Raw genomic sequence first — 16,793 nt, 5'->3', positions numbered from 1 at the left:
AGTCGTGGAAACCCACACCAGTCATCATTGAGGGGTCAGCAGTGGAAAAGATGAGCAGCTTCGAGCTCCTAGGTATCAGTATCTCTGAAGATCTGTCCTGGCCCCAAGACGTTGATGCAATTCCTAAGAAAGCATGACAGCCACTATGTCTCAATAGGTGTTTGAGGGGATTTGGCATGTCACAAAAGCCTCTAGAGATTTTAACAGATATACCATGGAGAGCATTCCGACTAGTTGCTTCAGCGGCTGGCATTTACTTTAGAAATACCATGCCTTAACGGGCCCTTCCAGCCCACAAGCCTGCACTTCCCAAGCACACCCACTGACCATACGTCTTTGGAATGTGGGAGGAGGATGGGACACTGGAGGAAACCAACACGGTCATAGGGAGAACATACAAACTCCTCATAGACAACGTGGACCCAGTTCACTGGCACTGTAGTAGCATTACGCTAACCACCATGCTAACGGGCTGCCTCCATGGAGGCACCAATGCACAGGATTAAAAACCAGATGCAGAGGGTTGTGGGCACTAACCTCCCCACCATTGAGGACATCTTCAAAAGACGATGCCTCAAGAAGACAGCATCCATCATGAAGGACACTCATCATCTAAGGCTTGCACCTTCTCATTACTACCATCAAGGAGTAGGTACAGGAGCCTAAAGATGCACACTCAATGTTTTAGGAACAGCTTCTACTCCTCCACCAGATTTCTGAATGGTCCATGAACCCATGAACACTACCTCACTATTTTGTTCTCTTTTTGCAGTAGTTGTTTTTTCATATTCTTATTTTAACTTATAATCATTCTTAACGTATTGCACTGTCCTACTGCCGCAAAACAACAAATTTCATGACATATATCAGGGATAATAAACTCATTTTAATTCATAATATTCTGAATGTAATCACACTGTCTTGCACAACTGCAACATAATATTCCAAATTTGATACATGTCCTGACTGATGAAGGCCAACATGGCAGAAGTTTTCTTCACCCCCCCTATCTGCTTACAAGTCCACTTTCAGGGAACTATGTACTTGTACTCTTGAGGTCCATTTGTTCTGCAACATTCCCCAGGGCCGTACCATTCACCATGGAAGTCGTAATCTCATTTGTCTTCCCAAAATGCAATAACTCACACATTTCTGCATTAAGCTCTATGTGTCATTCCTTGGCCGATTTACCCAGTTGATCAAGATCCCCCTGTAAATCCTAATAAGCTGTTACTTTTACCTAGAGGGATGATGGGGCTTCCAATCAAAGGACATTTGATATATTATGGTTAATTCACAATCCCCTTGTCAACTTCATCAAACAAGCTCTTACCCTTTCTGGTAAAGAAGCCAACAGTCTCTTCACAGACTTCATTTACGGTTCACTAAGGCAGCTCATATGTTTAGACACTCTGAAGCTCCTGTAAGCTGGCCTTCGACAAGTTGTCTGTGAGGCACAGTTAGAGTTAAGCTACCTTGTGGTGTACTTGATAGCTTTGACATCAATTTTATCAGGACAAACCGCCTGTTGCTGCTGATGTTTTGAAGCAATGTTGATAGACCATGCTCGTGACCATGAACAGTGATGAGTACCTGTAATGGTGAGGGAGATTCAGATATCCTTGCTCAAACAATGATAAAGTCTGACAGGTACCAGTGCCTGGATAACAGGTGTTGTCATGTTTGTCCCTCTGGCTAAACAGGATGCTTATATTAACAAAGATGTGTTGTATTTTTCAAGTATTTTGTTAGGAGGTAGATCCCTGTGGATTCTGTATTCCTTCCTCAATAGTCAAAGGATTCTGACTCTTCCTACCCTGGCATTCAATTTGCCCATGAGAAGAAGTTAGTTTTCCTTTGGAATATAGGCCAGGATTTTTTCAAGATCAGTTGAGTTCTCCTTTTTTTCATCTAAACCGTCTAAGATTGTGCATAGGTAACCACAGTGCTTCTGCTCCATATTACGGTGAGCCAAATACGGCATTCTTGAACTAGAGAGGGATTTACAGAGAAACCAGACCAGTAAATTCTTTATGGGGAAACACACACTGTGAAGAGGGCATTTCTCTTCCAGTTTGCCCTACAGAATATGTGCCCACTACCTTATTCTTTAAATTGCCCCTTTCAGAATCAGAATCAGGTTTAATATCACCAGCATATGTTGTGAAATTTGTTGTCTTTGCAGCAGCAGTACAATGCAATACATAATACAAGTGTGAATTACAGTGAGTACACGTATATATTAAATAGTTAAATTAAATAAGTAGTGCAAAAATAAAAATAAAAACGTAGTCAAGTAGTGTTCATGGTTCACTGTCCATTCAGAAATTGGATGGCAGAGGGGAGAAAGCTGTACCTAAATCATTGAGTGTGTGCCTGCAGGCTTTTGTACTTCCTTCCAGATGTAGCAATGAGAACTAGGCATGATGTAGGTGATGGGTGTCCTTAATGATTGGTGCCATCTTTTTGAGACATTGTTCCTTGAAGGTATCTTGGATAGTACAGAAGCTAGTGCCAATGATGGACATCATTAATTTTACAACTCTTTGCAGCTCCTTTCGATCCTGTGCAGTAGCACTCCACCCCTCATACCAGACATTGAGGCAGCCTGTCAGAATGCTCTCCATGGTACAGCTGCAGAAATCTGCGGTGTCTTTGGTAATGTACCAAATCTCTGCAAACTCCTAATGAAATGTAGTCACTGTTGTGCTGTCTTTGCAGCTGCATCGATATGTTGGGTCCAGGATATTAACACTGAGAAACTTGAAATTGATCACTCTTTCTATTTCTGATCCTGCTATGGGCACTGGTGTGTGTTCCCAAGCCCACAATCAGTTCTTTGGTCTTACTGATGTTGAGTACAAGGTTGTTGCAGCATCACCACTGAACCAGCTGATAAATCTCACTCCTGTACAACCACTCATCACCATCTGAAATTCTGCTGACAATAGTTGTATCATCAGTACATTTATAGAAGCCATTTGAGCTCATTGCTCATTCCTTGCCCATTTTTTTCACTCTGAATGGTGATGTCAACATTAATACACTTGAGTTCCCAAGCAACAACAGTGGAGAGGCATTAAACTCTTTCACAGTTGTAATTGTCCATGAGGGTCCTGATATTACCCTCCACATTATCTATGATTCCTTTCAATGGGGAACAACCATTGCATACTACCTACCACAGGGACTTCGCAATTCAAGCCTTTGAGCCAGCAACAAGGAGAGAACCAAAATGACTGAAAACCTTTTCACTTGCCTTCTCTTGTAATCACAACCTGATGTCATTAACATCTTCATTCTCAAAAAAAAAATCACCTCAGCTAGCCTTTGTTGATGAACCACAAAGTCAAGAAAAAGAAATCCAAACCTCAGTATTTTTGGATTTACAAAAGAAAGGTTCTTTGATGCTAAGTGACAGGTTGTACATAAATAAGGGTCCATGAAGGATAAGGAAGGAAAACAGAATGACAGATATTCTTACAATCATTTAATGTCCGGGATTTCCATGCATGCTATCAAGTGTCCAAGGCCCAAACCTAGTGACAGATTTGGAAGCCAGACAAATCGTCTCCTGAGCCAACTAAAGTTTACTTAAAAGTTGAGACCTGTAGTCATTATTTCTCTAATACAGGCAATGACCTCTATCAGATCTAGGGTAATGTCTTCATAACCAATGTAATACCATCAAGGTTATATTTGACCACACAATCTAGCTATTTAATACCATATTTCCCATTGAATATAACATCAATCAGTTATTACTCACTTACCTCATATGTTATTTTGAGACTAGACTGCAGTAATATTGGAGTAAACTTTGGGTGGCTTTCAGCAGTAAGCCAAAGGCGGAAATTTGTATGAAATTCGAGTCTGTTCAGCTCCTAAAGAAAAATAAGTTTGCAAATTGTCAGTAAGCTAACTTATTTTTTGATTATTTATTTATTAACAATTACTTATTTTAAAAATCTTCTGAGGGTAGAAATCCTCAGAGATTGTCAACTTAGTACTCAGCTGACCAAATCTAAGCACTTGCCAGGCAATAATCAGGAAATTCTTCCTGGGAAACACCAACTTCTGCCCCAGTTCTGCCCTGTGCCATTATTAACCATGTATTAGTTAGGGAAAGACTTACTTCATGCCAGAACTGAAGAAAATGGCTAACATGAGAGGGCACAGTTTTAAGGTACTTGGAAGTAGGTACAGAGGCGATGTCAGGGGTAAGCCTTTTTTTTTAAATGCAGAGAGTGGTGAGTGTGTGGAATGGGCTGCTGGCAATGGTGGTGGAGGCGGATACGATAGGGTCTTTTAAGCGACTCCTGGATAGGTTCATGAAGCTTAGAAAAATAGAGGCCTACGGGTAACACTAGGTAATTTCTAAAGCATGTACATGTTCGGCACAGCATTGTGGGCTGAAAGGCCTGTATTGTGCTGTAGGTTTTCTATGTTTCTATGGTTCTAAAGTATAAACATTAAATCATATTTGACACATCAAGTATAATTAAGCATTAGAATAGGAACATCTGATAATTTATCTAAATGGTTCTATCTGTCTCCTGAAGGCAGAAAATAAAATCTGCCCTATTTGAGAAATGGTCAAAAAGATCTGAAATCTGGTATAATGCACACATATTGTTTAAGAATAATAATGACACATCTTAATTGAAATAATGAAATAATTGATTAAAACTTTTAAGTTAATAAATATCATTCTGTGAATTAAGAAATACTTGGTTGCTTTCTTAGCTTTAAAATGTGCAATAAATTTTATTATAAATATTTAGATATCTACACTGAAAATTGGGGCCCATGTACAACAAGGCCATTTCAACTGCAAACTATTTATTTATCATTTGAAAACAGATGGATTACAACCGAAGATCAACTGAACATTACAACCCTCCAAGATTCATGTCATGTTGGTTTCTACTGAGTCTTAGAATCATATAGATGACCTTGAGGCTGTTCACTGCTCAGGGTCGACCACGGATGCTGCACCTCAGCTACATACGTGATAAGCAAGCCAAGGTAGTAGAATATGGAGAACAAGCTGTTACCCGTGTAGCAGGCTCCTCTATCCACGGAACTGATGAATCCAAAGGAACGGCAGAGACTGATACAGTTTGGCACCAGCAGCATCGCAGGAGTGCCAGTCAACATTGAACTCAACATAGGACTGCCTCAGGGACCCCAGCTCTGATTTTTTCCTCAGGGTTCACTCCCAAAGCCTTCCCTGTGAGTGGGTATAGCCACAAGGTAGCAGTGGTTTGAGATTTGTTTTTCTTCTCCCAGATGAGCTACCAACCATGGCTGACGAGCCCCATCTACCTGAAGCGACTTGTTCTAAGGAGCCAGTAACCCTACTGCTGTCAGTAGAAATGGTACCACCTAGCTTAGTAGCTAAGCACATGTGAAGGCGAGGAGCTGGACTTAGTTGTCAGAGGTTATTTGAATTGCATGCCATTGGGAGCATTTAATAGGTAGTGAGAGCTTATTCCCACTACCATCCCTGGCTATAACAACCTTAAGGATAAAGATTATTTAAATGTACCAGAAATATATTTCCAGCTTATGTAAATTACTCATGTATAAACCCTCCAGTTCTAATTGTAGTGAGTTCTTTTTGCAGTTTCTCCAGGCGTTTTCAGTAGTGTCTGAATGCTTTCAATGTCTTCCACTTCCTTGATATTTCATACGAGCTAAGACACTGTAACAGGCACATGCTGTCAATTGCCAAACAAGTAATTACCACATCAAATACTAACTTGTAATGATTCTGATCTCAAAACAGCTGAACATTCAGAGTAAAATTATTTCCTATCAAAAAAGCAATGCCATATTAATATGATGCATGCACTGCCATATATGTGTAACCTCTAATTCTCTAAACATATTAAAGCTGATGGCTCGAACACATATAGACCTCTCTCTCATGCTGTTATCTCTTTACAATACAAATTGATGCAAAACAATGCAGCTTGATAACTTAATTTTACATTATTGGCTATCTTACATTCACAGTATTCTAAGAACAACTTGTAGTAATATGAGCACATACAATTCAAACGCAGCCTTGATATTTGGAACAATTGACATATGATACTTGTAGCAAGCAATATACATAAAATGCTTCAACACAATTCCCTGGATAACCAAAACTTAAGAAAATAAAGATTTCTGTAGTGTCTTTGACAGCTTTAATTCACTTCAAAAGTAGATCATTTGTTGACAGCAAGATCTCTATGGCATTGCTGACCTTTACAACCACTGAGGGACATGGTAGAATAACTCAACTGAGGGGATTGCAACAAAAAAAAAACAGATTTCAAGGTATTCAAATATTTCTGAGGCAGTGGGTAGTTAGACAGAGAGGGACAAAGCCATGAATGACTCGAACACAAAGATGGGAAATACATAGTACTACTTAGTATAATTGTCAAAAAAAACATCCTGGTTATATTTCCTGATGTACCACTCAATGATTTCAGATCATGCTGGTAGTTTCACGTCTACTTTCATTCTACATCATCCAGACCAAACATATTCAAAATGCTTGATTACATTATGTAAATCATTTGAAAATTATAAATATTAATGCATCTGTACTACTCATTAACCTTTTTTGGTACCGTAGATTCCGGATTATAAGCCGCTACTTTTTTCCCACATTTTGAACAGCTTTGAACTCTGCGGCCTATAATCCAGAGCGGCTAATACATGGTTTTTTTTCATGCCGCCTCGTAAACATTTTGCCTCGTAACAGTAGACCAGTAAAATTGATGAGTAGTTCACAGAGGTCCAATGAAATTGTACGATAAATCAAGCGCACTTTCACAATTAAATTATTGTAAATCAGTCATTTGTACTCACCCTCATCAACATGGAAAATACTCGAAGAAAAGCAAGACCCGAGCGCGTCAGACCCGATTAGACCCGATCGCGTTACGCAAGCGCGTCAGACCCGATTGGACCCGATCGCGTTGCGCAAGCGCGTCAGACCCGATTGGACCCGATCGCGTTGCGCAAGCGCGTCAGACCCGATTGGACCCGATCGCGTTGCGCAAGCGCGTCAGACCCGATTAGACCCGATCGCGTTGCGCAAGCGCGTCAGACCCGATTAGACCCGAGCGAAAACGCTGCTTTTAAGTTAAAGTCGATCAATAACTTTTCCTGGTAGGCTGCAGTATATATATTTTTACCAGTCGCTAGGAGATATTGGAATGTTGTTCGTGCTGTTCAGTAAAAAAGTATATGCAACGTAATTTGTGTTACCGATACGTATGTATATTTAAAAGTAGCGGTGCGGCCTTTACAATTAAAAAATTGATTTTATTTCTAAAATTAGAGCCTGCGGCTTTTAATCAGGTGCGCTCTGTAGTCCGGAATCTACGGTAACTTCAATATATCACTAATGAAACTAAACCACAAGTTATTTGCTCAAATAAACATAATGGACTGACTGACCCATTTACACACTGCTTGATATCTTCTGTATTTTGGCTAATTAGATCTTATTAACTTTATTGGGATAGATCTGATAAGGCTTTTAGAAATAAATTTCTGCTGGAAGGTCCATGCATATAATTAGATTTGTTTTACTTATTTTAGCAATCAGCAGCATTTTACAACCATGAAACAAAGTTGGGAAGGACACTAATAATAAATATAAAATATACATTAATTATGATATTTTCTCATGGTCAATTACATTTTTTCAAACTTATAATGGTAATTCAGAAGTGAACTAAGTAAAACAGGTTAAAATGTCAACAACTTAGTTAAGTTCTGACAAGCATTATGGTCACCCATAATAGGTTAAAAGTGAATAAAGTCTATTTAGTAAATTAAAATATTTTGGGGGAGGGGGAAGAAATTGAATAGCAGTTAAAAGCATGCTCAGGAATTGGGATGCATAATTAATTTCTATCTATTTGATCCAATGCAAACATCTAAACAAACTTCACAGTAGGTATCTGCTCACTGTAATAATGCCAACATGCAGCCAGTACTAAGTGGCACTCTATTTCAGAAGAGTGCTTAACTTTGTAAGGCTAGAAAAGTCTCAACTACTTAAAGCTTACTTACAGATGTGAGCCATATTCTGGAACTGACACCAACACAGGAGACGTTAAATATATGAGATACTCAATACATAACAAGACTATGTGGATAGCACAGGATCCATGATTTTCCTTAGCTACACAAAGAACCCTTGTGCAGATGATGGAGGGAAAAAGCAGTGAAGTTAGCAGAATTTCATAAAATATTGATGAGGCCATATCTGGAATACTCTGTGGAGTGATCACCACAGAATAAAAAGAACATGAATCCTCTACAGAGAGTGCAGAGGATATTCACCAGCTTGTTGTCTGGGATGTCTCAGTTATGTGTGAAACACTGGATGGAACAAGTTTTTTTGGAGCAGAAAAGGCTCAATGAGACTATATTCAAGTCCTCTAAAATGAATGGTTATATTGCATTTGCCTTCCTTACCACTGAATCAACATGCAAGTTAACTGTTAAGGTATCTTGCACAAGGACTCCCAAGTCCCTTTGCACCTCGGACTTCTGTATTTTCTCCTTGTTTAGAAAATAGTCTATGGTATGCCTTTATTCCTTCTACCGAAGTGCATGACCATACACTTCCCTATACCATATTCCATCTGCCACTTCTTTGCCCATTCTCTCAATCTGTAAGTAATTCTGCAAACTCCCTGCTTCTTCAACACTTTGTCCCCTCAACCTAGCTTCAAAATTGTCCACAAACTTGGCCACAATGCCATCAATTCCATCATCCAAATCACTGACATATAACATGAAAAAAGTAACCCCATCCTAACTCCTGCTGAACACCAGCATCCAAGCACAAAAGGGCTCCTTTATTCCCACTCTTTGCCACCTGCCAGTCATCCAATCTTCTATCAACATTAGTACCTTGCCTGTAATACCATGGGCTCTTATTTTGATAAGCAGCCTCCTGTGTGGCACCTTTTCAAAGATCTTCTGAAAATCCAAGTATACAACATCACTGACTCTCCTTGTCTATGTTGTCTGTTATTTCTTCAAAGAATTCCAACAGATTTGTCAGGCAAGATTTCCCCTTGAGGAAACCATGTTGACTTTGGCCTGTTTTATTACGTGCCACCTAGTATCCTGAAACCTCATCCTTAATAATGGACTCCAACATCTTTCCAACCACTGGTCAGCAAACTTCCGACTTTACCTTCACCCTCTCGAACTGTAGGGTAAATTATGATCACTGCTTCCTAAAGAATTCCTTAAGCTCCCTAATCAAATCTGGTTCATTACATAACACACAATTCAGACTTATGCAGTGAAATATAACACCTTCAGTCCTGTATTCATCACTCTTTTAGATTTTGCCCCCATGTTACACTTCAACTCATCTTCACTGTCTGCAATTTTGTCCTATCAACAGCCTGTCCTTCCTCACAATTTCATTACCCGCTGCATCTACATATACCAACTACCCCATCCTCAGCCAAATCATTCCTGTTCCTATTCACCTGCCAAATTAGTTTAAATCCTCCTGAACAGCTCTAGTCTAGCACATCTGCTTACAAGGATATTGGCCCCCCTTGGGTTCAGGTGTAAACTGTACTTAATGTATAGGTCATACCTTCCCCAGAAGAAAGCCCAATGACTCAAAAATCTGAAACCCTACCCCCGCACCAGTTCCTCAGCCACTCATTTATAGGTATTATCATCCTATTCCTACCCTGATTAACACATGACACTGCCTTGGAGATCCTGCTCTTCAGCTGTTCTGCAGTACATGCAGCTGGATGAAGATGAGGTCGCCTCAGATGTCACACATGCTAAGGGTTCACTGTTAAAGTTTACCTGGTTAATGAGCAAGAACTATGGAGATATGTACAGCAATGTAAAAAAAAAAAAAAATTAGCTGGGGCAAGATGCGTTAATCTCGGTTTAGCTGGGCTCACATGCTTCAGATTACCAAAGAGTAGAATATTTCTGAAACGGCTTAAAAGCACGAGCAAGGTGCTGATGTGTACTCGTGTACTCATGTTTCTAGATATATTAGAGAAGTCATGCTGGACATTGCTGAGGATTTGTCCATTAAGAATATCATTTTGCATCAAATTAATTTATTAACCAGTTTTCCAGTGTCACATTGATTAGCAGCTTATTGCTACTTGAAACGGATGTTCATCTGTGAGACAATGGTGAAAAGGGACATATTAATAGATTTTATCAAAATATTCCTCTTCATACCCCTCGACAAAACTGTATCCATCATCCTATATGTTATCTACTGTTCCAATGACAAAGTCTGCCTGTTCTTCAGCCAGTCATTGCTTTGCCACAAGCCTTAATAAGAATCCAGAGATGGATCAAGCAGTCAGCAGGATCTGTACTTGATCTTCAAAACACCTTAGACTTCTGCTTTTCACTGCACAACCACAGAAGTCTGAAATGTTCTGCAGCAACAGCTAGTATTGATTAATCTCTGCAGAATCATTGGCTATCAAGCAGCATGGTTCACCCCATTCAGATGCCTCACACATCCATTCTATTAAATCCTGTGTTTAAGGGAAATTACCAAAACTACACATCCAAATACCTGCACATTCTGACCAGTATCACAACGATACTACCCAAGGACAGAGCCACAGAGTTGAGGGGCATCCTGTTAGAACAGAGATGAGGAGAAATGTTTTTAGCCAGAGAGTGTTGAATCTGTGGAATTCATTGCACTCAGGTAGGTGGCTGTGGAGGCCAAGTCTTTAGATATATTTAAGGCAGAGGTCGATATAGAGTCTTATTTAGTTGGGGCATGGCAGGTGATTGAGGCTGAGGGGGAAAATCCACGTACTCCGAGACCTCATCCTTAATAATCGACACCAACATCTTCCCAACCACTGATGTCAGACTAACTGGCCTATAATTTCTGTTTTTCTGCCCCTCTCCCTTCTTCAAGAGTGGAGTGGCATTTAACACCTTCCAACACTGTCACCTCTTTCTAATGATTTAATTTCAGTTTTTTTTAAACCAGCGAAGCAATACCACCCCCTCTGCCTTCCTGTCTATCCTTTTGATATAATGTATATATTTCAACATTAAGCTCCCAGCTATAATCTTCTTTCAGCTATGACTCAGTGATGCCTACAACATCATACATGCCAATTGTATACAAGTTCATCTACCTTATTCCATATACTGGGCATATTCAAATACAACACCTTCAGGTCCTGTATCCACCCTTCTCGATATTGTTCTCCTTTTATGTTGCAACTCATCCTGTTGACTGCAATTTTGCCTCATCAACAGCCCCTCTTCAATACGCATTGCCTCTGTTTGTAAACCAGCTACCTCATCTTCAGCACTCTCATCTGCTTTTCCTACAATACTTGCATTGAAATACATGCAGCTCAAGACACTAGTCACACCATGCTCAGCCTATTGAATCCTAACTTTGAGGTCTTACCAACATCTGCCTCCACAACCTCTCCACTAACTGTTCTGGCACTCTGGTTCCCATTCCGCCACAATTCTAGTTTAAATACTACCATGCAATACAGTATTAACGAACCTTCCCACTAGCATATTAGTCCTCCTCCATTTCAGGTGGAAACTGTCCCTTCTGTACAGGACTCATCTTCCCTGGAAGAGAGTCCAGTGACCCAAAAATCCTATGCCCTCCCTCCTACACCAGTTCCTTAGCCACATATTAAACTGTATAATCCTCCTAATTCTGGCCTCACTAACACATGGCATGGGTAGCAATCCTGAGTTCACAATCCTGGAGGTCTTGCTCTTTATCTTATCACACACTGCAACTCCCTGAACTTCCTATGCAGAACCTCATCACTCATCCTATGTTTGTCATTGACACCAACATAAACAATGGCTCTGGCTGTTCCCCTTTCACTTAAGAATGGTGAGGGCTTGATCCGAGATGTCCCGGGCCCTGGCGCTCAGGAGGCAACAATACCATCTGGGAATCTTGTTCTCACCCACAGAACTTCCTCTAACCAATGAATTCCCTATCACCACAACATACCTTTTCTTCTCCTTCCACTCTGAGTCAAAATCAGACTCAGTGCCAGAGACCTGACCACTGTGACATTTCTCTGTTGGGTCACACCCCTCCCACTAACTCACCAACAATATCCAGTGATATACCTGTTGATACCCATTGTTGAGGGGAATGGCCACAGGGGTACTCTGCACTGGCTCCTTAACCCTTTCCCCTTCCTGACTGTCTCCCAGTTTCCTGCGTACTAGAACTTCAGTATAACTACCTCTCTATATGTCCTATCTATCATCCCTTCAGCCCTCCGAATAGTCCAGAGTTCATCTAGTTCCAGCTCCAACTCCTTAACATGGAATGTTAGAAGCTGGATGCACTTCTCCCAGCCTTCCCACATCCTGCAAGAGGAGCATTCCATTATCCTGCCTGGTATCTCTACAGTCCTAGCTGAGAAGATAGAAAGAAGGAAAGGAGAGGGGGGGGGAAAAAAAACTTTACCCTAAGCTTTTCTTTTTTAGCTTTCTTTGCCTGAAGCCTCTCTTCACTGAAACATGTAACAGTTTATTCTGTTTCCTAGCAATTGCAAAATGTATATGCAAGCTCAATGCGTCCACTAGTGGCTGTACGAAGTAGGGTGCTGGAAAGCTCTGGAAGCTTCTCAGTTTGCATTATTATAATAATGGCTATCTCATTGGTTAACTCTTAACTACAAATTTGACCTTATCAATGGGTATAAAAGTAGCTGACTGCAAGGACAGCCAACTTAATCTTAACATCATAGCTCATTTGACTCTTTGCTTAGAAGACTTCAGTCACTGTGTGTTTCAATTTTTCCTTGTTCTTTCAATGCTTAATAAAAGGATCGTGAATCAACAAGGCTTGTTTGTCTTTCCTGACTTCTGCAAGAGCCTTGGATTAAAGCATGAGAATCCAACAACTGTGTATTTGTCCGTGTTTATTAATATTTTGTATACTTTGACTGCCATTTTGATTCTTCAGCTGGTAATTGCATGATATTTTCTTTTCCGATGTATGCAAGGGATATTTTATTGCAATTTATTACGAGTGAAACTGAAATTTGAAGTTGAAGAAAATAATTAAACAAATGCCTATTTAAATTCAATGCAAAAATACTTAGCATTACAACTGCTTTAGTTGTTCTGATCACCAGGATTTTTTGAATATTTATTTGGAAAAATGGACGTGAACAGCCAAGCCAAATGAAATGACTTCTAAAAGAAATTTATCTGATGAGTGTTTTAACAAATTCTGTAAACATAATCTTCTTTCTCTGGCAGTCTTTTAAAAGTGTAACATTCTGACCCAGGTCTCCAAATAAGTTTGAAATGATGCTCCTTCTTACCTTTTCTAAAACTGGCAGCCAGGTTGTAACCAGATGCAAGTTCTTTAAACACAACCAATCTCCATTGCGTGCACATTCCTTTAGTGTTTGGATAGCTACATCAGCTTGACCCTGGCCCATTGCCACCTGCAGATGGTACAAACAACAAATTCTGTTTCAACTAATACATTGAAATGATAAATATTTACTAATCATGAGAAACTACCTAAACATGAAAAAACTGAACATCTGTAATATTACATATTTAAACACAGCTGACGAGGGCGGAGCAAAGATAAGATGGTGATAAACGGCAACTCCTTTGATTGCATCTTCGGAAACAGCTCTATTTCCATCTTTGATATCCCTTTTATTTCCTTTTCAAGGTTCTTTTAAAGGCCGTGATCTGGAGTCTGACTTCGGTTCTCCTCAACTCCTCATTTGTCTGGAGTGAAATATAGCTGTTGTCTTACCTTCTTTATAGCTCCAGATATACGTTGGGACCAGATTAGATCGTCAGAGATCTTGACACCCGGAACTTGAAATTGCTCACTTCTGATCCCTCTATGAAGATTGGTTTGTGATCCTTCACCTTACCCTTTCTGAAGTCCACAATCAGCTCATTGGTCTTACTGACATTGAATGCAAGATTGTTGCTGCAACACCACTCAACCAGCTGGTATATCTTGCTCCTGTCTGCCGCCTTACAAGGGTTTACCCTCCTGAAAAACAGTCAAGCATGGGCTCCTGGACAGAGATCACAGGGTCACCAGGTGCAGCAGAGATCTTCACAGCTGTAGTTATACTCTCTGTTTTAAAGCAGCATAAAAGGAGTTGACTTCATCTGGTTGTGAAACATTGCTGCCATTCATGCTCTTGGGTTTTGCTTTGTAGGAGGTTATGTTCTGCAAACACAGTCACAGTTGACACGCATCCGATGTCACCTCCAACTTCGCTCGGAATTGTCTCTTTTTTCTTGAAGTAGCCCTCCACAAGTCATACCTGGTTTTCTTGAACAAACCTGCGTTGCTGAATTTAAATACCACAGTTCTAGCCCTCAGCATGCGACAAACCTCCTGGTTCATCCGTGGCATTTGGTTTGGGAATGTACAGCAAGTTTTCATAGGCACACACTCATCTACACAAGTTTTAATTAAGTCAGTAACATCTACAGCATACTTATTCAGTTTTGAAGACGAATCCCTGAATACAGCTCTGCCCACCAATCCAAAGTAGCCCTGTAAGCACTCCAGTACTTCACTTGTCCATACCTTCTTGGCCCTCACTCCTGGTACTGCAGTCTTCCGTCTCTGCCTATACTCAGGGATTAGAAGTACAACCAGGTGATAAGACTTTCCAAAGTGTGGGCATGGAATAGCATGGTAAGCGTTCTTGATGGTGGTGTAACAGTGGTCCAGTGTGTTGTTTCCTTTGGTACTACAAGTGATGTATTGATGATAATTATTTAGTGATTTTTTTCAAGCTGGCCTGGTTAAAATCCCCCAAAATGATGGCGAAGGCATGTTTCGTGCATGTTGATCACATCACTTAGATTATCTAAAGCCTGCTTGACATTGGCCTGAGGTAGAACGTACACCGCCGCCAAAATAATCACTGAAATCTCCCGCGGCAGGTAAGATGGCTGACACTTCATTGCGAGAGATAAGACCAAACAGATGACTTTCCTCTGCATAACATAATCAAATTTACATTTTTTTTCCCCCAGAATATCTTAATTGACAAAAGCAAAGGTGAACCACCGTGGCACATCAGTTAGGGAAGTCAATCTATGAATCTGACCTGAGGTACAGTCCGACTGGATTTCTGTGTATTCACAATGACTAATTAAATTTCTGCTGAATGCTCTGGTTTCTTTCCATGCCAAAGAGCTGTTGTTTGATTAATTGACTATTGTAACTTACCTTTTACTGCATGTAAGTGGCAATAGTATCAATGGAGAATTGTTGAGCATGGAAAAGAAAATAATGGGAAATATTAAGGAATTCTGGGCACTTGGATCCCTTGGACGAAATGGTAGTCTTCTGTGTTGTAACATATAATTGATAAGTTAAGCAACAACCCTTTCATCGTCTCTTTGACACTCAAGACTAGAAAGCAATCTATCAGACACCTTATTGTCCAAAATATGAACAGCTTTAGCTGCTTTTGTTCCTGAGCTGCCTGACAGAGTTAGCATGCTGAAATGTTTTGCCAGAAAGTAAAGCTTGTTATTTTCTGATCTGGGCATAGTAGGGTCTAGGATAGTTTTAAACTTTAAGACAAACAAAGTCACCCATCAGAATTCTCTTTTCGGTATATTATGATAGTAATAAACTTTTTTTTCTCCCACAATTCTTGGATATCTTGTAGCCTCACATGTTTCTCTATATACTTTCAAAACTGGGAAATTAGAATCATCCACATGATAGGTTAATTCCCGGGATGGTGGGACTGTCATACGTTGAAAGATTGGAGCGACTGGGCTTGTATACACTGGAATTTAGAAGGATGAGCGGGGATCTGATTGAAACATATAAGATTATTAAGGGATTGGACACGCTAGAGGCAGGAAACATGTTCCCAATGTTGGGGGAGTCCAGAACTAGAGGCCACAGTTTAAGAATAAGGGGTAGGCCATTTAGAACGGAGTTCAGGAAAAACTTTTTCACCCAGGGAGATGTGGATCTATGGAATGCTCTGCCTCAGAAGGCAGTGGAGGCCAATTCTCTGGATACTTTCAAGAAAGAGTTAGATAGAGCTCTTAAAGATAGCGGAGTCAAGGGATATGGGGAGAAGGCAGGAACGGAGTACTGATTGTGGATGATCAGCCATGATCACAGTGAATGGTGCTGCTGGCTCGAACAGTCGAATGGCCTACTCCTGCATCTATTGTCTATTGACAGTATCTAAACAAAGTTCCATATAAATTAAATCTAACAGAGTTAGTAAAAGATGCCTGTTTTATGAATAATCTCAATGCAGATAAATTTTATATGTTGTGCAACTCTTGCTGCCATTTGGTGGATGTCTTAGAGAGAATAAAAAAAATGTCCTGAAACTTGAGTAGACTGATTTCCTGACAGGTACCAATTCAAGGAAAAATGTGCACAAAATTGCTTTACTTCAAGTTAGGCCAGAATTTAAAAGCATAATTCTGGTTATAGGGAGTTGTATAAAGAATTCAAGCCTCATTATACGGTATCTTAATATTGTAGTCTGAATTTTCAGTTGAATCCCTCCAAATAAGAAAATGCTTTGTTTTTCTTTCCAAATGGGCTTACTAGCATGTATGAAAAATGAAATGCAATGAATATTCAGCAGATACAAGAGGAAAGCTAAAGTTTCGTCATAACTAGGGAAATTCAGAATGGTAAAGGCTTTTTATTGCAGCTGCTCTAAATAGAAGGAACTGAATACGTACAAGGAAGAGTAGAA

The 16,793-nt window shown here is 40.1% G+C and overlaps 1 protein-coding gene across 1 annotated transcript in view; it reads right to left on the bottom strand.

Annotated features, from left to right (window-relative positions):
• The window catches only part of dync2h1 (dynein cytoplasmic 2 heavy chain 1), a 440,753-nt gene that overhangs the window by 135,959 nt on the left and 288,001 nt on the right, over positions 1-16,793 (bottom strand). The window contains exons 79-80 of the mRNA XM_073043598.1: positions 13,380-13,505; positions 3,774-3,884 (exon numbers count right to left, since the gene is read on the bottom strand). Of these exons, the coding sequence (XP_072899699.1) occupies positions 3,774-3,884; positions 13,380-13,505 (237 nt within the window). The remainder of the gene's footprint in view (positions 1-3,773; positions 3,885-13,379; positions 13,506-16,793) is intronic.

This window comes from Hemitrygon akajei, chromosome 4, assembly GCF_048418815.1.
Source record: "Hemitrygon akajei chromosome 4, sHemAka1.3, whole genome shotgun sequence".
Classification (NCBI taxonomy): domain Eukaryota; kingdom Metazoa; phylum Chordata; class Chondrichthyes; order Myliobatiformes; family Dasyatidae; genus Hemitrygon; species Hemitrygon akajei.
This window is presented reverse-complemented; position numbering and strand designations above follow the sequence as displayed.